Genomic DNA, 22,304 nt, shown 5'->3' on the forward strand with positions numbered 1-22,304 from the left:
AAAGAGGATTGTTAATAAACCCTGTGATTTAAAAAATTCCATTCAGGATTGCTATGAAATGTGGACAGTAGACTCATCAATCCTTTATAGACCTTATGATACTTCCTGGACTAAAAATTGCTTATATACAAATAGTTTACACATTGATTAAAATATATTCAACATTTACTGTATATTTTACTTTAAATTATTCATTTGATCTCTTATTTAAATTTTGTTTCTACATCTTTTCCATGTCTATAATAAGCATATGGTGACTAACTGTAATAATGTGGTATCTCACTTTAAAGATTTTCCAAAATATATACGCATTTTACAATTCTGGTACTGTAGTATGTACCTTTGTATGTGTTGAGTATTTCATCTATTTTCTGAGCGCTCATAAGAACCCTACAAAATAGCGTCTGAAGCAGGGGGTTTTCTTCTGTTCCTGATTTATTCTTTTGTTTGTTTTTTTTTGTATTTTTCTGAAGCTGAAAACGGGGAGAACAGACAGACTCCTGCATGCGCCCGACCGAGATCCACCCGGCACGCCTACCAGGGGCAAGCTCTGCCCACTAGGGGGCGATGCTCTTCCCCTCTGGGGCGTCGCTCTGCAGCGACCAGAGCCACTCCAGCGCCTGGGGCAGAGGCCAAGGAGCCATCCCCAGCGCCCGGGCCATCTTTGCTCCAATGGAGCCTTCGCTGCGGGAGGGGAAGAGAGAGACAGAGAGGAAGAAGAGGTGGGGGGTGGAGAAGCAAATGGGCACTTCTCCTGTGTGCCCTGGCCGGGAATCGAACCTGGGTCTCCCGCACGCCAGGCCGACGCTCTACCGCTGAGCCAACCGGCCAGGGCCCTGATTTATTCTTGTACCCCAGTTGTCAGCATTTGCATTTTATAGTTATGCTACGTACGAGCTCTCTTGGCAGATCTGTACATGGCTAATTTCCTCACATATCTTGCAGTCTTCTTGGAAATCAGGTTTTTTGGTATTGTTACTTTTGGTCAGAAACAAGAAGCGCAGGAATGGTTATTAATTCTCAGGACTGCTTAATCTAAGAAAGAAAGCTCTTATTCCTTTTGCTGTGGGAAGGGGCTGGTGGTGGTAGGGGCGACAAGCCAGATCTAAAAAGAAACCAAATTTTTTTTCTCTATTCATATGTAATTAGAGCCCCTTTGTAACTACTGATTTCTACCTCAATAGTTATAGGAAGAATAAATAATATATGTTTTTAACTGTGGCAAAACTAAGAAAGAAGTAGCCAGGGTTGCATCTAATTTATCAACTTGGTGATTAAAGGGCTGGCTCTAGAGGCTCCAGACATCTAGGGACCCAGAGATAAAACAGAGTGGTTGGCTGTGTTTTCACTAATGAATCCAGGGCTTGAAAGATATCAGGCAATTTTAAAGGAAAGCAGCAAGGACAAGAGACATTAGACAAGGCCAGTAGGGTAATGAAGGGCAAGGCCAGTTACTGAGAGAGAAAATTACTTCATTTTCTGTGATAATGCTTCTGTGTGCTTTGCAGGTCTCTTCTCACGCTTTGTTAACATGACTATATAAATATAAAACATCAGAACGCTACTCACAGTAGAGAAGGAAAGAGCCTTGGAACATTCCACAGAGGGGTAGAGGGCTTGGGTCTACTATTTTGAAAGGGGGAGGCTAAGAACAATGGTAGCAGAAGGGGGTTAGATTGCAAGGCTGGGAACGGTGCTTGAACAGAATGTGAGGGACGCACAGGATTAAATCAACACGGAAGACACAGCAAGGAAAAGAAAGACAAGGCAAGTAAACATACTCTGGAAGTGCAGAAGTGTTTGGAGGGCGAGGTGGGACAGAGGCGGAGACTCGCCCACTGGTGTTCAGCATATCTGCAGAGCAGAGCTGTGGGCTGCTGCTCACTCTTGGTTTTTGTTTTTTTGTTGTTGTTTTTTCCAGTGGCCAAAAAAGCACATTGGACATTTGACTCCTCCTCAGCTAGCTGGTCAATTGGCACATTTTTTGCTTAGTGGGGGAACTGTACAGTATTTTAGAAACAATTCCAGAGTATATTTAGCTCCTAACGCTGGCGCATACAAATGTCACATTCCCATGAGACAATCGACCCAGTGAAAAGAGCACCTGCCAGAGGCCCTCAGAAAACCCACGGAAGTCCCGCATCCCAGGAGACGCTGCACACACGGATGTGACATCATTAAGGCATCCACGTCAGGGAATGGGAAGGAAAGCGAGGGGGGGCATCACAGATTGGGTCAAGTCAAGGTACGTCATAATGAGTCGAAAAAGAAACAGGACTTTTCCAACAGAATAACGCCACCACCGAGTCATAACACACAGCGCTTGGCAAAAGAAAACAGAAGATCAAAAGAAATCATGTTCATTAAACAAAAACAGTTGAGAGCAAATGGAAATTAAAATCATAAAAATCATGGTAAAAGGAACATTAAAGCTACATCTCTCAAAAATTTCTGCATAGCATCTCATTGTCATTGCCCCATCAGATACATAATTGTCAAACATCAAACTCGGATCGGACAGGGCAAGGCAAGGAGTTAACAGCACAAGAACAGTGATCATGTTCAACACCCATGCAGCCACCTCTGCCACCATTGTTTGACAATTTGTAGCCTGCTTCCAGCTTTGTCAATATTCATAATAAGACCCAAGAGAACGAACAATGCCGATTTTTAAAATGATGTCAAGTGTTAATTGGACTCTTTGATAACCTCCATCCCTTGGGGGAGTTAATGATTGAAGAAAATTCAAGCCATCGATCTCAGTGAAGTGAAAATGATTATAATAACCAACAGCTAGATATTTGGTTGACATATTGAATGCTTTACTGGAAAGGCTGTTTGGTTTTTCAGAAAGTCGCAGTAGGCAAACACAAAGAGGTTTTACTGAGTTGTCTCGCCTTGAGAACCCAGCCAAAACTAATACATCTGCGGTCTGGAGCCACACATAACAAATACTGGCACACGCGAGGGCTTGTGGCCCGCTGTGACGGTTCTCCCCATCACAAACCCGCCTCGTGCTTCCTCGGTGTGGTAAGTGCAAGGATCCCTCCAACTTAAAGAGGCTGCTGAGACAAAAGCCACCTTTTAAAAAGGACTTGGGGCAGGGCACATTAATAATAGAAGAAGAATAAAATCGACTAAAGGGGACATGCTCAAGAACAAGTTAAAAGGACCACGTCTTCACAGTTCGGCTTGGCACGTGGAGCCGCAGAGCAGACGGCAGTCTTGGGAGAGGAGATGCAGACAGGAGGGTGGGAGGGCAGCGTGCAGTGCTGCCTAGAAAGCATTCTCTAGGAGGAGAGGTGGTCACAGGTAGACAGGAACCCCTGAGGGAGGACATGGTAGACACTGTCTTCTAAGGGTCACTGTGGCTGGTCTGCCCTCGAGACTCCAACCCCTGCTTGGGTGAAACTCTCAAAAACATACAGATGTAAACAATTCTGAATGGGGGGGGGGGGCAGCTTACAACATAACTGGGCTTTTCAGCCTCTGATTTACAAGACCGTTTTTCGGACAAGTAAAGGCCTCTTTGGTTGCAGCTGCAACTAAAGTAGGATGTGTTACTAGAAGCCACAAAATGGCGAGAAAAAAGGACGACATTTCCTGTCTCTAGATGAGCAAAAGAAGGCAAGGGAGAATTTAGGACAGTTCACAGTGGAGTCCCTTTCATTCAGTGTGGCTTCCTTCCCGTTTTAAATGCACAGCAATTCTGCTTGATTAAATAACATATTTTTGTTTTAGCTGTTGTCCTCTCAAGGCAATTACAGTATATCTTAGGACCATGGCTCTTTTCAAATTCAGGACCATGCGAGAGTGAGAGATACGACCAGCCAGAAAAGCCTTCGCCTGCTGTTCCTCCATTCACTGATTAAATGGGCCTTTACTTTGATTACACACACTTGCCAAAGTCCTCACTGCATTCCGTTCCATTGTGGTGTGAAAAGAGGACCCAAAATTCACAGACCAAGGGAAGAGGAGTGGAAGGGGATCTCAGGAGCCAGCCTTTGCTTTGGGCCAAGCCACACCTCTTTTGGGTGGAGGACGCTTAGAGGCTGTGTTATTTGTTTTGTGTGGTTTCTCCTTGCTTGGGCAATAATTTCTGATCAAGCCTAGCATCTTTTTTTGAGATGCTTTCAATCACGTTGTCTTGGAGGTTCCTTAAATCTTGCTGTTATTCAGCTGGAAGCAGTTACACAGTCCTCCCTACTTTCCCCTCCCTCTCCCCCCAGAGGAAGAGCCAATTCCAAGGCCTTACCCTTCTTGTCTTGGTGATTATGGGAAGACACTGCCCCCAAAGAGTCTGTGCTGTCAGGTGAGTGCAGCAGATTCTTCCAGTCCATCATTTCTCCCCTAGACTCATACCCCTCTTGAGCCGCCGAATCGGACGTGGTGGTGCTGGGCAAGAGGGAACTGGAATGCCCTGTTTTCATCACAAATACAGTTAGGGAAACATCACTGGAGATGCCCACATTCCCTTTGCTCAGAGGCCAGGAGAAGGGACACCCAAGCTGGCTCTGAGACTGGGAGGAAACTGCCTGAGACACAGTAAGACTGGTGGGGGTGGGGGTTCAGCAGCAGACCCCTTGAACTTATAGTTAGAGGATCAAGGGTCAGCTCCCATCTTTGCTTCTTCCTCGGTGGTGAGCCTGGGGATCATTAACCTCTCTGGGCCTTTGTTTTCCTTGTGGACAAAATGGGGATGATGCCACTTACCTCGCAGTGTTGGGAGGGTAAAGTGGCATAACGGTGAAAGTACAGTGTCTGGCATATAGTAGGTGCTCAAGAAATACCAGTGTTCTTCTTTGGTATTGCCATAGCATCATTAAAGGCAGGACTTGCCTACTCTGGAGGTGCTATTTGTGACTGATGGGGGAGGTTTATGGCAGTGGACCAGCCCCCCCACCCTCCCATCACCACCAAGAGCTCAGCTGTCCTGAGCCTTTCTCATGGGGGTGTGTCTAATTTTCAGCTTCAGCTCAACCTCACAGGCTTCCTCTTTCTGTTTTTAAAGGGATCTGCTCCCTTTTCACCGGAGCAGAGGACTCAAATGCTCATGTTGTTAGGACTTTGCCTTTTGTATCTTACTCTAACATTATCAGTTTCATGATTTTATGAATCATACTTGTGAGAGGTTTTTGAGGCCACACCAACTGATATTATTCCGATTAGAAAGAAATACATAGCTTTTTGAGATCCAGAGTAGGCTGTGACAGGATGTCAGAAGAATGGCTAGGTTGGGAATTATGGTAGAAACTGGACATTTCCTGTAAATACATACCTAAGCTTTTCTTCCATCATTCCACAAGGTTAAATGCAGATCATACTAGGGGCTTTGATCTAAACTGTCACAATGATTTAAAGAAGCCCCACTATCTGTTCTTTTTGGCAGAAATAAAATATAACCTCTGTGATTTTTCAAGTAGTCTTTGGTTTATTCAACCATTTTAACCTATAGTGAGCTCTTGAGTAATTTTTAGAAAGACAACATCAAGGCAGCTATTGTGAATGTGTAATTGGTACCTTTGGTAGAAAGCAGGGCAGATGCAAAGGTGGCGTCAACCTTGGGCTGTGAGCACCATATATGTGATCAATAACATACTGGCCACCAGAAAGAAAGATTATAAGGATAAATGCATTGCATTTTTCCTTTTTTACAATGATTGCAAATTGGATTCCCAGGAGACTTTAATACTGCAATTACAGAAGAAAAAAAAAAGCTATATATATAAAAGAGCAGGGAAAACAAGTCAGCCAAATGGCTGATCTAAGCTATAACGATGTCTATGAAAGCACCACACTTAAATGCTACCACAAAGCTTTGGTCACATTTAAGAGGCTGCTTTCTTTGTAGACCTTGTTTGGCTCCCACACATCTTCAGACATCCTCTTTGTGGCAAATATTCTGGTTTATATCCAACTGCTAAAAACACTTTCTAAAACTCAAGAATGCCTGATTCTAGACTTTTTGTTTTTACATTTCTAGGTTTCATATCTCATCTCATAATACTGGTAAGAGATCAGGGTAGGAAAATAACCTAGAATTGGAAATACAGAATTACTTTTACTTCCTTTTGCTTATATTGGGGTCTAAATCCAGCCTGCATTTTCTAATCTTCAATTCAACACTGCTCCAGTGAAATATATAGTTAAACTAAGAGAGAATTTAGCACACAGCATAAGCAAACAATTAGAAATGGCTTTGTAGGGAGTTAAAAGGGGGAAGAGAGATAAAGCTCTCTGCTAAGATGCAAAAATTTCTGTTACCTGAATTGAGATGCATTTTGAGAACTTTCAATTTAACTGCGTTCAAGGGGCAATTTTATGATAATGCCATAAGTATGGTTTAGGGAGAACATTTCTTAATACGGTAATCTAGGGGAAATATATGCCTAAGGGACACATTCTCTGAAGAAAGATTTCTTGGACCATATGCTGCAAATATGTGGAAAACTCATTGGTAATGGAAAGCTATGGCTATGAGAGGATATTAATGTGGACCAGATGGTAGTTAGGTAGGAAAATGTTTTACACAAATGTGAGAAATCAGCTCCTTCCTATTGCTGAAGTGTTAGTCTAATACCCACCACATCTCCATTTTCTGTATGTAAATCTAGAGAAACCATGCATCTGATGTTCTCAAAAGGAAAAAATAGAACAGCATGAGGTTTGTAATCTTTTAAACTTATGCTTGAGGATAGGCAACACGTGTGTCATTGGTAAATCAAATAGTCAGAGAAAGCAATACCTGGTTCTCAAAAATTTTAGAACCACCATGTAAAAGGACCATTAAGCAGCACAGCATAGTTTAAAATCAAAGAGGTATATGATTATTACCTCTCCAAGCTTAAAAAATGTTGAAAGGAAATAACTTTATTTTTTTCTTAGAATCTGATTCTACAGATACATTATTTTTATGCATTCCCTAATAGACTTTTAACCAAAATAATGCTACAAAAATAGGCAATCATTTGTGGATATAGAACTATGTGTCAAAAGAATTTAACCCTATAATTTTGTCTTGTTAATCCAATTAGGGAGGTCATATTTTAGTTAATGTAGTTTATACTGTATTATTCTTATACAAAGAACTAGATTTTAAAAGTAAACCTGAATATGCATCATATAGTTTCTCTATATCTACAAATCTTCGTGATTCCAGAGGTTAGAGACCCTTCACACTACTCTAACCTATTAACAATGATTGTAGCCAGTTAGACACAAAAAAGAGACACTCTATATAATATAAGAGAGGAAGAGAGAAGGCAAATCATCAGGGTCCAATTCACTAAAAAGGGGCTCTTGGTTATATGACTAGTATCGCACAGAGCTTCTGCCAGGCAGAGTGCACGGCTTATTGAACTGATCCCTTCTTTTGGACTTAAGGACGTTGTGGTTTTGTCGTTCACTCTATGAACCTGCGTCAATTAATGAACTTTTTATGGAAACATTCAAAGGGCCCAGCTAGAAACGGTGATTGCACTTCGGGCTGTGGGGTTGGCTTCCTAATCTACAAACATGCTCTTAAAAACAGCAATTTGGTATTTCCTTTGATGGTACAAATACAGTATCTAGTCCAGTGCCTAGCAAAGAGTAGGCGCTCAACAAATATATGCTGAATGAATGAATTAAATCTGTTTATCAACTCCAAAATAACCCTATCTTCAACAGTTTGTGAAAAGAAAGTTCCTGTCTTTTTCTAAATGTCTGGATCAGGATAATTTTGATAGTCAAAATTTGAAGCTAGAGAGATTTAGTCTGTAATGAACAGGATCTTTAGTTAAAAGGAATATTCCAGCTCTTTAATTTCATCACAGATCAAGAGCTGAGGGTAAAGGGGCATTGTCCTTTAAAGTGTTAATATGAAGGGATTAATAAATTCCTTTCCTTTTGTAAAGGAATTAAAAGATACATAGATTAGAGAATGATTTTTGCCCATAAAGAGCATCCCATGGCTTAACTGTTCTATGAAAAATTACCTGGGAGTTAAAATAGCCTTTAGTAAATTGATGAATGCTGGGGGTATTGCTGGTTCAATTAGATTCAAGACCTGAATTTCTCAATATCTGATAAAGATTATTCAATTATAAGAAATGATTGCAAAGTATGATAGTAAGAAGAGTAGGTGCTAAGTGGGTTCTCTTTCTGAAGGACAAGCTGAGCTAGATGACATTTGCCTCCTGAGAAATTTTTCTTCCAGCAGTTGCTATTTAATATTCTGGCTTGAATCACAGATGAGAGAATGCTAAAGGTGAATGAATTCTGTGGGCTCATCTATTCCACACTGTCTCACTTAACATGGTGGACAATAAGGAGAGTCCAGGCTTTGATTTCCACATCTGCACAGCTCCAGTTTATGAGATAGTCTTTAAGACTTCCAAAGAGGCTTTTTATTTATGCTAATTAGACATATGGACTGAGAGTTTACATGGGACTATTAGACACAAGTGTAGCCATCCTGAACTCTTTGAATTTTAAGTCCACCTCCTTGCTTGCTTTCTTCCCTCTTTTATTCTCTTTATTTTTCCCCTTCCTTTCCAACCTACCTTTATATGTATTTAAAGTCTATCTTAGAACTGGTATTGTTCTCAATCACAAAAACTATAAAATGTCTGCGTGTCAATGAAACTCGTAGTCCCTGTTATAATGCATAAGCTTAAGTTTGCCATCTCACATAATTCTCATTTTATTTAAAAAACACATGAATAGTTTATCCTAATAAGTATTTGGGGGAAACTTTGAGAAATGGAAATGGAGCATTTCAATTTTCTTATAAAGCACTCAGAAAATTTTATTTATGGACTTAATAGCTTTGTTTAATACAGTGCCTGTGTATTTCAGAGCAGGAACAATAGACAAATCCTGTTTGCATATCATTTGTACTGTATCACTCTTCTTGTATACATTCTAAAGAAATCTCAATGAAAATATGTCTAAATATTCGCACTCTTGGTGAACTTAAATTTCAACGGCCAATTTCATGCTGTATTGGAAAATTTTGCCTAGTTACAACTTGGTATGTTCACCCTGTATAGATTTTCCCCTGCAGAAGGTATTGTCCTAAAAGTCAGCATTTTGGGATTGTGACTCTCTTAGCAGATAAAGGGCTATGACCTATTAGTATAAACACTATTCTTTTATATTGGATACACTTATGTCCAAAAGCAATTTCTTCTCCCTCAAGAACTCATTAAATGTATTCACCAAGTTCCCTAAGGTTGGCATATTTCATGTTATGTGGATTAAACTGTAGCACTCTTTCTCATACATTAAATACAGGCAGTGATTTTTGAAGCATCCTGAAATCTATTATTTTAGTGAATTGGGACCCTGAAGTAACAAAGAATCTGGTCCATTATGTCGAGGAATGAAAACTATGAACTACCATAGGATGAGTGGCTTGAAGAATTAAAAAAAAGAAATCCATAAACTGACCATATACTGTGTTGTAAGACATTTCATGATCTGGTAGAGGAGTTGAAATGTCTATAAAAAAATAATGAGGATATAAAAATTAATTTTAAAAGAAACCTAAGGTTTGAAAATACTGAAGAGGATTAATGAAACAAGATTTCCTAAACAGAATTTTATCAATAATTAATTATGAGTAATATCTTCCTTACCATTCAATGCCACGAAGGAATCTGAAAGACAAAAGGGAGGAGAAGGTTACTCATGTTCAACAGTGCTTAATGTGACTTACATGGTAAGTGGGAACGAACTAATACAAAACTATGGTAACATATGATGCCTAACACTGAGTAAGTTCATCTTAATCTTGTCTTGTAATGTCAGGTGCTTTATATTCAGTCAAACCCCTATCTCTTCCCCAGGTGAGCTTCGTCAAAGTCACTGCTTTTGTTGCCAAGAGACAGAGGAAAAGCAAGAGTTAGTAAGGAAATGGTTAACTACAATGACATGTTTCTGAGACTCTAAGCCCTATTGTACACAGATGGACATATATGTGGGTAAAGTAAGTGGCTTCTGGACCACACTTACAAGGTACTTTTATTCACATTCTTTCATTTTCATCCTTATAACCATGCTGTGAAGAACTATCCCATATCACAATGTTCTGAACTCAGCAGGGGTTTTAGTTAATTAAAAACAAAAATAAAAGTAATCACACACACATATAGGCAACATACGTGTGTGTGTATGTGTATGTGTGCTGTATGTCTGGGTCAGAACATGGGTTCACTCAGCCTGGAACTCAGCTGCTGACACTGGCTCTTCTAAAAAAAATTTTTTTTTTAATTTTAGTTAGAGGAGGAGTGGCAGAGAGACAGTCTCTTACATGCGCCCCAACTGGGATCCACCAGGCAAGCCCACTAGGGGGCAATGCTCTGCCCATCTGGGGCCGCTGCTCTGATGCTCAACAATGGAGCCACTTTTTTAGCGTCTGAGGCAGAGGCCATGGAACCATCCTCAGCACCTGAGGCCAACTCGCTCGAACCAATCAAGCCATGGCTGCTGGAGGGATAGAGAGAGAGAAAGAGAGAGAGAGAAAGAGAGAGAGAGAGAAAAGGGGGAGGGGTGGAGAAGCAGATGGTTGCTTCTCCTGCGTAACATGACCAGAATTGAACCCAGGACACCTACACGCTGGGCTGATGCTCTACCACTGAGCTAACAGGCAGGGTAACACTGATTCTTTATGATATCATTTTCCTTTACAATCCTGTTGAAGAGTAATTGTGCATCAGTGATCTAAGCCCTGTTAATAGGTACATCTGATAGAAGTAGGTCGTGCTCCAGCAGGAGCACAGGGAGCTGAGAGGCCACTAGGAAAAGCAGCAGAGGGTCGGGTCAGCTTTGGCTTCTGCCCTGCACGGACACTCTAAGTGCCTCAGCGGGAATGGGAGTCAAGGTTAGGGAGCACATGAAAACAGAGGCTTGGCTGTTGAGATTAAAGAGTTAAGTCACTGACTTTGGACCTGAGGGTCTCCCCTGTGCTAGAGACTGAGGTTTCCTTAGGCTTCCCTGCCAAAGACACAAGTGTGCTGTGAGCCTGCTGGTGCAGTGGACACTTGATAGAGATAATAACAACCATTTTCACATTTGAAATCCAAATCGACACCCTAATATTCTACAGAAGCCCAAACCACCAGCTCATAAAAACATGATGAAAATTATTCATTAAAGTCAGATAATTAATAAGTTCACTCATATAGAAACACATATAACCCAAAACCTGTTTCCCTGAAAATGGAGCCCTTAAGGCACCCGTGTGATTAAGACCCATGGATCAAATTGTTTCACTGCATGAAAGTAACAGATCTTTTGGCAACGACACTGTCATCTATGCTGATTTCTTAAATTGTTAAATTTTGTGTGCGAAGACATAAGCTTTTGCCAATGTACAGTATTTGCAAACAAAAACAACAAAAATACATGGCAATGAATTTGGAGAGAAGCCTGCCTTATCTCTTTATTTAATTATATCTACACTCTATAAAATATAAGGTAGAAAGTTGAATGACACCTTAGCATTTTTAGGGGAATTTTTGATATTCATCAGATCACAGGATAGTCGGGATCCTTTACATGAAGGTCTAGCTAAAATGTTACCATTTAATAACTTTTGAAATGAACTCAAGAGATTAAAATTGGTTATTTCCTATGAAAAAGTTGAGTCACTTTATACTTAGAGGGTTATTTCTGAATTTTTTTTTCTACTGCAAATGGTAACAGTCATAAGTCTAATTTAAAAATAATTTTGTAAAGTTTTTATGTTCAAGAAGAATAAAAGAGTCATATTCAATTAAAAAGTTAAGATTACAGTGTTCAATCTTTTTATTCTTTCTCTAAAAATTACAGTTGCAATAACACATTTCAAAAAACAATAAAACTGGTTTTTAAAAGTGAAAATGCGGATATAACTTACTGCTCCGCTATAATTACTATCTTTTAGAGTCAATTTTTTCTACAGCATTATAATAATGAAATAGGTGCCAGCACTTACAGCAACAACACTGACAATAACATTGGCTTTAAAATGAACTCTTTTCTTTGTTTGATATTTAGAAGATGGTTTCTGTTATTTATGCATGTTTTGGTGCCAGCTGTACTCGGTTCCACATTCAGGGTAATGTTTCTGGGCCATTCAATAAAAGCATCTCTGCCCAAAGATAAATATGGATAACAAGCTTTACTTACTGTGACAGTCTCCGAGGCCATCTGTGTTGCCACGCTCTATGTCCTGTTCAAAAGTTAGTCTTTAAAAAAAGGAGGGAGGAGAAAGACAGAAACAAATTCAATAATGTGTGTCATTGTTCTGGTTTAGTTTCACTAAAGCAACTTAACACAGTTTGAGAAATTGAGTGCCAGGTGCAAAGAATAAGTAAAAAAATTATCTCCTAATTTAAAGAATTGAGTCTTAATGTATAAGAATATCCAAAGAGAAGCCATGGTTTAAGCAGTTAATTCAAATACTGTTTAGGAGTTAGTTTATGCATTATTTATATCCTTCTTTTACTCTGATCCCCTGAGTGTTTAGTAAACACTTAAATGTTAAAATACAGTGTTGTAGGCAATATAGAAGTCTATAAAACTTGACTTGGGGGCGGTGAATACATAATATGATGTACAGAGATGTGTTGTGGAATTGGGCACCTGAAGCCAGTGGAATGATGTTAACCAGTGTCACCCCAATAAATTCAATTAAAAAAAAGGAGTGAGCCCTGGCCGGTTGGCTCAGCGGTAGAGCGTCAGCCTGGCGTGCGGGGGACCCGGGTTTGATTCCCGGCCAGGGCACATAGGAGAAGTGCCCATTTGCTTCTCCACCCCCCCCCTTCCTCTCTGTCTCTCTCTTCCCCTCCCGCAGCCGAGGCTCCATTGGAGCAAAGATGGCCCGGGCGCTGGGGATAGCTCCTTGACCTCTGCCCCAGGCACTAGAGTGGCTCTGGTTGCGGCAAAGCGACGCCCCTGAGGAGCAGAGCATCGCCCCTGGTGGCCGTGCCGGGTGGATCCCGGTCGGGTGCATGCGGGAGTCTGTCTGACTGTCTCTCCCCGTTTCCAGCTTCAGAAAAATAAATAAATAAATAAATAAATAAAAATATACCCCCCCTTATTTTAAAAACAAACAAACAAAAAAAAGGAGTGGATGGGAAGAAATTTTTTAAAAAGCCTTTCTTTTTTACTATCTCTTTCACCCTGCCCCTTGTCTTCCTACACCTTTATCTATGCTTTTGCCTAGCAATAACTTAAATAACCAAGTGTTAAAAAGTACAACTGGCCAGCGGACCTGTGGGGCCAACAAGAGAGGACTTGGAGGTGTGTTTTGCTGGGACTACACAGCTATTCCGCTCACTCCTCCCAGTCCTCAGGGGTAGTGCATGCTCCCCACACTCACTTTTCTTTCAAACCCACCAGGTCACCACTGGGCTGTGGAAGCTGTGTAATGTTAATGAACGAGATCAATCTGAATATGTATTTTGGTTTTTAAAATAAGCACAGTGGAATCATCCAAAGAAGTATTGTCCTTTCGGGGCAAGCTTTGCACTTTGTCCCATAACATACTTAAAATTCCTATTCTACAACTGCCTTCAGTTTATTTATGAGCCATATAGGAAACCTGTTTTGAAAGTCACACCTTGATCTAGTAATTCACCATGTTTGTTTTCTAATGTCTTTTTGTTTTTGTTTTTAACTGTGTTAAAACCTCAGATTCATCCTCAAAGGATAAAGATTTCTAGTGGTGGCCCTGGCAGGTTGGCTCAGTGGTAGAGCGTCGGCCTGGCGTGCGGGGGACCCGGGTTCGATTCCCGGCCAGGGCACATAGGAGAAGCGCCCATTTGCTTCTCCACCTCCACCCCCTCCTTCCTCTCTGTCTCTCTCTTCCCCTCCCACAGCCAAGGCTCCATTGGAGCAAAGATGGCCCGGGCGCTGGGGATGGCTCCTTGGCCTCTGCTCCAGGCGCTAGAGTGGCTCTGGTCACGGCAGAGCGACGCCCCGGAGGGGCAGAGCATCGCCCTCTGGTGGGCAGAGCTTCGCCCCTGGTGGGCGTGCCGGGTGGATCCCGGTCGGGCGCATGCAGGAGTCTGTCTGACTGTCTCTCCCTGTTTCCAGCTTCAGAAAAATACAAAAAAAAAAAAAAAAAGATTTCTAGTGGTAATGAAAGCCAATATTCGTCAGGCCCGAAGGCCGTTTTCCAAGGAAAGTTCCACATATTTTGAGCAATATGTGTGTAGATGTTTTGAGAAATATGTACATAGATCCTTAAAGGAACGATTTTAGAGTTTTCATGTTAACTTAGAAATGATATTTAAAAATCAGTTCTATTACCTTTGGTTACTCCTTGACTATAGAAAGGAGGCAGGTCACCCCTTAGCTTTTCTCACTGCTTTGTGATCCCTCCTCCTTCACTTCAGGAGCTCCCATGAAAAGCTATACCGTGCTAACATCGTAGTATGTCTGTAGTGCTACTTGTGAAGCTGATCTAATAATATCTAGAAGTCAATCCTTTGTATTCGTCGATTTCCAGGTCAGCTTTAGTTAGCCTTAGCTCTATTATGGGACTGCTTTCCCTCATCTTATGCAGGTGGTGGTCATAATAATAGCTTCTGTCTAGCTATTCTAAGATGGGAGAGGAGATTCAGAGTGATGTGAGGACCGTTCTGTTTCCCCTCTGGATCTGGGGAAGTTGAAGAATTTGTCTAAGAAAGAACTGTCCTGACATATGGCATCTTTCTTGAGTTGCCATAACCTGTCAAGGACATGCTTTGGATGTTTTTTTCCAGTGTAATTTTGGATTTCCCATCCACTGAAGTAAAAACATAAAAGAAACCTTTTAACTAATGCCATATGAGCATTTAAAAACACGGTAACAATTTTAAGCACCAGAATCACAGGCATGTTAGACTACCCTGATCTAGCTGATCTGCTGGCGAGCTGCCAGGAATTGACTACCCAATGAGCAACAGGTTAACTGTTCCTCAGTGCAGGAGAAAGGTTTATTGGATGTATACAGCATGCTTGCAGTACAAATGCATCGCTTAACAAATGCTCTGCAATTCCTTCTCAGCCTTGAATGGTCAATTAGAGGAGCCAGTTTTGTGACGGCTGGACAAACCACATCACTAATCTAATTGGTACCCAACTGCTCCTTTTCTCTGCTAGTCACAAATAGTGATGATTAAGGCATGCACCGCCTTGTGCCTCTCTCCAGGGGACACTCAAAAGCCCACTGTGTTTCTTTTGTTTGTGTTTTTAACCAGCCTGAGGATGGATGATTAATCAACTGAGAATCTGCCACATGTGATATTGGGGTATGCTATGGAACGGGAGAGGGAAGGAGAATGGCCGGCCCACTGATGAGGTTGTGCGCAGAAGGCTGAGGGTGGTGGTGCAAGCACAGTTAATTACACATATAGAATGCACGGCAGTTCACACCCTCCCACACCTCTGGCACCCTACCTGCTGTTGGGTGATAGGTGGGCGCAGGAACCTCCTTCCTTTAACCACCCGCAATATGGGTCTCTGGAGGCGATACAGGTTCTGCAGGAAGAGGAGGACCATGAGCTACCTAGGACTCCTTTCTAAGCATCTCCTAATGGTCAATGAGGCAAAATACATACTTTTTACACTTCCCATGTCGTTCGCAACGGCCAAGGGGAACCTTTATCACACAGGTGGAGAACGCAACGTACAGAGAGTTGCTTGCTTTGTCCAGTTGCAATCCCATAATCCTCTTGTCTTCTACTCCATCATAGCTGCACCTAATTTTTTAAGGCAGGATAATATCATTAAAAGCTTCTCTTAGCTCAGTTCTCTGTTTGCTGCCACTACCCTCATACCCCATCTCTCAAAGTAATCTTTTTTTTTTTTCTGTGACAGAGACAGAGGGAAAGACAGAGAGAGGGACAGACAGGGACAGACAGACAGGAAGGGAGAGAGATGAGAAGCATCAATTTAACATTGTGGCTCCTTAGTCATTCATTGATTGCTTTCTCATATGTGCCTTGACTGGGGGGCTACAGCAGACTGAGTGACCCCTTGCTCAAGCCAGTGTCCTTGGGCTTTAAGCCAGTGACCATGGGGTCATGTCTATGATCCTGTGCTTAAGCCAGTGGCCCTGTGCTCAAGCTGGTGAGCCCATGCTCAAGCCGGCGACCTTGGAGTTTTGAACCTGGGTCCTCTGTGTCCCAGTCCATTGTTCTATCCACTGTGCCACTGCCTGGTCTGGCTCAAAGTGATCTATTAATCTGATCCTAATTGAAGGTGAAACAGATCCCTAGGCATGCGTGCACACACACACACCCACACAAACACACATGTATGTAACTGTATAATTACATACGTTATTGGCAAGGAGAAAATAATGCCTCATGTATTAAAAGATTTTTATAAATAATTTTAAAAGCCACCTAAAAATACATAAAACCTAAGTCTGGCATTTTCTGTGAATGAAAGGGATTACAATAACATAACAAATAACGACTAAGAAAGGACCAAACATTCTACATACTTTTCAGGGTTGTAAACGCTCATCTCCTCCAGAAAAAGGCTGTCATTTAGGAAACCACTGTTTCCTATTCTGGCCAAGAACTTCAAGATGATTCCCTTCTCCGAGCCCAAGAAAACCACAGTGTGATTCTGATAGGGCCCAGCAGCGGTGTCCACTGCAATTTTGGTGAGGCGGTATCTGAAATGACAGGGTCACAGTTTTTACCTCTTTGTTGGTCTGTCATTGAAGTGTCCACTTTTCCACTTCAAACAATTGTGACATGGCTTTCTAGTAATAACCTCAAGAGAAATATATACATATAAATAATGCCATCAAGCTGTTTTAGTATGTTATTTCCATATGCATAGTATTAGAATAACTCCAAGGGGAGTAAGGAGGTGTGGTGTGGGAGGCCAAGATACATAATGGACAACTATAACCATCTGAAACCACTCAGCAGTTATCCCTTCTGTGAGCAACAGGGAAAGGCTAATGTCTCCTCTGAAGAGGCAAGAAGTAAGGGACCTCATTTAACATTTCACTTAACATTGGAAAGAAAAGCCGTGGCTACCATTTTTTCATACTGTTCTTATGAGGTGTAAAGCTTGTCAACAAAATGCCTGTTAGAAAGCTTTTCAATCGTATGTAGAAGGACTGAGGGTTTTGAAGGACGCCCCAGCCAAACAAGATCCACTTAAAGCAAAGATGAAGGGCATCAGTCTTGCCACATGTCTAGAGTAAGGCCTATTGGGCATCCTCTTTCCCTGAAATTCTTCAGCCATTTAATACTCCACAGACATGTATTTGTCTTGTCCTAAGCACCAAGGCAGGTCCCAGAAAATATGGATCCTCCTGCAAGTTACATTGTTTCTATCTTATGGGCAAGAGCCATTATAATACTCTAATTTTAATAAAGGCACAGTTTAAAAATGGTGGTAAAGTTGATTAACACATTATTTGATGACCGCCACAACTGGATTGTACTTGGGAAAGACTGTTGGATTGTTTGGAAATGAGCTCTAAATATATCCAAGGAGGAGTATTTAATGCTTTCCCAGATTCCAGATCAGTTAGTTATCCCATATCGTTTGGCTGCCACTTCAGATAAATGCTTAAAGTATGGACCTTCATACTTCACCTTTGCACAGTGGTGCAAAGCCTCCTCCTGTCTGTGCTCCATTTGACAGTTAACTACCCACCCAGGCACAGTGCTTGGATAGGAACTGCAGTGCGTTTTGCAGCCATATCCAACCAAACAGGTATCCATATCCATTAACGGATTCTTCTTCACTGTTCCTCTTCTTTTGCACAGATTGGACTAAAGGGCTAACCAGTAAGGGAGGTATTTTTATTTCCTCTAATTGCTGTTATGTGTCCGGTTATGCAAGCATACACAAACTTTTCCCACTGGGAAGGAGATTATGGGGATTTGGTGGCATCTACCTAATTCGCCAGCATTTCATAGCTGAATCCATGAGCATAATGGTAGGTGTCTATGGCATTTCAAAACGTGATCTGCTGATAGAGCATGAGGTGGAGTAGGGAAGATCCATTTGGGACATGGATTGCTTGACACCCACCTGACCATCGTCCTCAGGAACCACGGCCTGTTGATGATAGAAGGCACGGCCTCATCCATGAGCGGGTGTGTTTTGATGAAGTTCAGGGTATCATCAGGAAACTCATTAGAGGTTGCATATTTTTCTAAGGAGGAAGAGCCAGCACAGCAACCTGGCCTAAAAAGAACAAGAAAAAGAGAGGGAGCTTAGTTCATGCCTCATGGCAAATTCTTTGAATGAACTGCTTCTCTAAGCATCTGGCATGAGGGAAAATGTCCCGTGGGCTGAGAGGAGGAAGCTGAATGAAGAATACCACCAAATAAATGCGCTGAGATTTCCTTCAGGCCGCCTCCTCATCCCATGGTGGAGACTCAGCCCCAGCAGTTCACCCTTGGCTGGGGGCAGCTTGGCTTCCCCCCAGAAGCACAAAAGGAGAGAATTAAGCCAACCATTCCACCAATGTAGAAAGCGAAGGCATTCAAAAAGCCACCAGTCAGCATATGTGCCAGCAAGACTCCATGTAACCATCTCTCATGGGGAATCAGAGAACATCTGTGTTTTGTTTCTTTTATTGGGCCTTTGTTTTTGTTTGATTTGGGCAGGTATGAAAAGCCAATTACAACGAAGATTCCCTACTGCAAGGTCACTTCTTTGTGACATGACAATTTGTTTCTACAAGAAATTCTACAGTTTCAGGAGTCAAAAGACATCTCAGTAAAGTCAGATCAATGAAACACTGACACCAGTCCTATCCAGACACCTGGTTTGCCTGCTGGGTAGGAGGGAAATTGGACCCTGCTAAAAGGGTAGAGTCTAGCCCCATGCACACGCTCTGTCACAGCACTGACCCAGCCAGCCCTGTGATAGCATCCTGCTGTCTGTAAGAGGGGTGAGACATGCCCGTGGAAAAATGAAGTTAAACACACTGCCAACAGTAGAAAATCACTTAAAGTATGTTCCTTGGTCATGACTGATACCATGTTATGCACCAAGAACATATTACTTAAGTTCTCCCTGAAACCTGATCCCTCAGGCTCCATTCCCCTTCTTGCTTACTTAGAAGGCAGTAACAATTGCAGAAATTGACTCAGAAAATCTATGTGAGGTTTTTCCAGAATGTGCTTTTTGCACATAGTCTGTTCTCCATAAGTAACAGAGTGTGCACATTCCACATACTTCAGATGATGAAGGCAGATAAATAGTAAGAGTTTCTCTCCTGGGTATAGTGGTTCACATTATCTAAGTTCAATGAAATGAATTGGACAAGGTATTTTCTATGGGGGACTAGAGGTTGGAGGTGATAGTTGGAAACCAAAAAAGTTAAGACATTGGGCTTCCTTTCAGAGGTTCACAAGTTCAGTAGAGGAAGCTGGGCACACAGGGATGTTTCTATGTAATTTAGATTGCGAATGCTGTAATGAAGGCATCCAGTGCGTGGCACATAAACAGGGCAGGCACAGGGTTGGGGGACAGTTTTCTCCTGACCCAATTATAAATAATGAATTAACTGCTAGTGTGAGTTTTTGAAGTAGATTACAGAGAATCAAGAGGTCTCTGAATTGTTTTGGGATGATAGGTTATCAATGAAGGCGATTCTGGGACACATTTTGGGGAGAGAGGAATCTGGATTGCAGCTGGACCCAAAACAGACCAGAATCTGGCAGACCAGAGACATGTTAATGGTCCACTGCACCTGTGGTCTCTTCTTGCCCTTGGCCTGAGTCTTGACTCAGCTCTGATCCAGCCTACTCAAAAAACACAGAGAACACCATTTATATTTCACATTTTATTAGCGCTTAAAGACATGAGTTTGTAAAATTGAAGGGAAGCAGGGAGGAGTGGTGGAAATAATCTATACAGCTATGTGAACCCACTCAATACACCTTATACTTCTCTGGGCCTCAGTTTCCTCAACTAGATATCACCAGGGCTGGCTGAACCAGATGGTTCTATTCATTTTAGGATTACATTGGATAAACCACAGATATAGAGGTTAAGCAGAAAACTAGAGTCACTGTTTTTTGTTTTGTTTTGTTTTTGTATTTTTCTGAAGTTGGAAACGGGGAGGCAGTCAGACAGACTCCTGCGTGTGCCCCGACTGGGATCCACCCGGCATGCTCACCAGGGGGCGATGCTCTGCCCATCTGGGGCGTCACTCTGTTGCAACTAGATCCATTCTAGCGCCTGAGGCAGAGGCCACAGAGCCATCCTCAGTGCCCCGGCCAACTTTGCTCCAATAGAGCCTTGACTGCAGGAGGGGAAGAGAGAGAGAGAGAGGAAGGAGAGGGGGAGGGGTGGAGAAGCAGATGGGCGCTTCTCCTGTGTGCCCTGGCCGGGAATCGAACCCGGGACTCCTACATGCCGGGCTGACGCTCTACCACTGAGCCAACCAGCCAGGGCCTAGAGTCACTGTTTTAAATACAATACAGGTAACTCTGAATTTTGCTTTAGCGGAAGAAGGCAAAAGGACCTCATAGGCCTTTCTATTGGTCCGGCATTTGTATCTGTACGGCTCGCATGGAAGACACTGTGTGCAGTTCACAAGGTGTTCATTATCAGAGGAGCAAGCTGCACCATTTTTAGAAGTTCAAAACAGCCATAAAAATATCCGCATTTACCTGGGCTTAGGCACTCGCTCATCAGGAACTGGTGTCCAGGTGGAATCCGGAGACTTCTGTTCCTTGAATCTCCCAGTGAAAACATTGGCAATGTCAAGCATGTCATAGGCACAAACTGCTGACCCAGGGATGCTGCAACGTGACATTTCATACAGAGTTTTACTCACACGACAGGTACACACAGAGCTTGGAAAACATACTCCAAAGTAACTTTCCCAATACGGGCAGTTGACATTTAAAGTTCATATACTGAACAAAATCAACGTAAGCAATCCTAGTGCGTAAAGAGAATGTTCCTGTGAATCAACTTTTCATCAGTGGCCCCAAGAAAGCGCTAGTTACAGCGAACTCCTAAAGAGGAAGGGCCTCTTGGTGTCTTCTGGAACCGCATTTGTTTATAAAGGAAGAGTGGTTGGAGTGATCATTGAAGGTTCATGAATGCCCTGATATTAATTATCAGTCAATAACCCCAAAATAAAATCTTTAGAAAGTATTCTACATCTCTGTTATTGGCAAAACTTTACAGTAAATGTGCCTCCACTGTTCACACATTGCTTTCCTGGCTTTGCTACCTTAAGCTAAGGACTCCCAGAGTGAGTGAGAATGTATGTGGGCAGGACCCACGTGTTCTGTTAATCTCTGTATATTCCAGTTTTCCCTTCTTCTTCATTTACATACAACTGAACAATTCAAGTCTCTAAAGCATCACGCTTTGCAAGGACAGTGCTCTATTAAGCACTAAATAATAATAATGATGGGAATCTCTACCAGTGGTTACATTCTTGCCTGGCACTCCTGGAAGGACTTGGGATTATTTTTTCATCAATGGTGAAAATCATGAATTATTCATTCATCTAGGTCAGGGGTCGGGAACCTATGGCTCACGAGCCAGATGTGGCTCTTTTGATGGCTGCATCTGGCTTACAGACAAATCTTTAATAAAAAAAAATAATGTTAAAAATATAAAACATTCTCATGTATTACAATCCATTCATTTCCTACTGCTCATGTTCATGGTTGCGGATGGCTGGAGCCAATCACAGCTGTCCTCCAGAACAACACCAAATTTTTATTGGATAATGCTTAATGTACACGAGTCGTTGTATGGCTCTCACGGAATTACACTTTAAAATATGTGGCATTCATGGCTCTCTCAGCCAAAAAGATTCCTGACCCCTGATCTAGGTATATTGTTTGAACTCATGTTTGTTTTTGACTATGCTTGTTCCTTGATTTTGATCAAATAAACTCCAGGCACTAGCTTGCCAAGAGTTTTAATCAGGCTTTGCGGCTGTGGGCCAGTGTGAGGCAGGAGCACCGGGCAGGACCCAGCGCTTTGCAGATGGGCGTGGCATCCAGGCCGACTGAACGATCTAGTCTGGATTTTGCAAATGTCGAAAGTACATGGAAATCACTACATAAATGATCAGTAAAACTTTATGCCATCTTTAATTTCATAACACAATTATTGAAGAATTACTAGTAAAGCAAGAAATAGGGAGAGCATTTGGAAAGCTTATTTAAAAAAAGGTGGCAGAATGAATTTAAAGCATTTTAAAATTAAAAGTAGTAGTACATTTTTTAAGTAGTATATATACTACACATTGTTTACAGAACTGAGTATATAAGACAGTGATCCACACTTGTTTTGAAATTTTAGAACCCTCACGTTACTTAACTTTGTAA

At 41.9% G+C, this 22,304-nt stretch overlaps 1 protein-coding gene across 9 annotated transcripts in view; it reads right to left on the minus strand.

Moving 5' to 3' along the window:
- SEMA6A (semaphorin 6A) overlaps nucleotides 1–22,304 on the minus strand; it is a 132,664-nt gene that overhangs the window by 18,375 nt on the left and 91,985 nt on the right. For 5 of the 9 annotated variants that reach the window (XM_066274130.1, XM_066274132.1, XM_066274133.1 and 2 more), the window contains 8 exons: nucleotides 20,619–20,750; nucleotides 18,022–18,177; nucleotides 16,463–16,639; nucleotides 15,573–15,713; nucleotides 15,412–15,492; nucleotides 12,154–12,212; nucleotides 9,621–9,641; nucleotides 4,256–4,420 (listed from right to left, as the gene is read on the minus strand). In XM_066274130.1, the coding sequence (XP_066130227.1) occupies nucleotides 4,256–4,420; nucleotides 9,621–9,641; nucleotides 12,154–12,212; nucleotides 15,412–15,492; nucleotides 15,573–15,713; nucleotides 16,463–16,639; nucleotides 18,022–18,177; nucleotides 20,619–20,750 (932 nt within the window). Of the gene's footprint in view, nucleotides 1–2,282; nucleotides 3,327–4,255; nucleotides 4,421–9,432; nucleotides 9,484–9,620; nucleotides 9,642–12,153; nucleotides 12,213–15,411; nucleotides 15,493–15,572; nucleotides 15,714–16,462; nucleotides 16,640–18,021; nucleotides 18,178–20,618; nucleotides 20,751–22,304 lie in introns of those variants that run through there. The other 4 variants (XM_066274135.1, XM_066274137.1, XM_066274138.1 and 1 more) reach the window with 3 other exon arrangements.

The sequence above is a fragment of the Saccopteryx bilineata genome, chromosome 4 (genome assembly GCF_036850765.1).
Source record: "Saccopteryx bilineata isolate mSacBil1 chromosome 4, mSacBil1_pri_phased_curated, whole genome shotgun sequence".
In the NCBI taxonomy this organism is placed as follows: Eukaryota; Metazoa; Chordata; class Mammalia; order Chiroptera; family Emballonuridae; genus Saccopteryx; species Saccopteryx bilineata.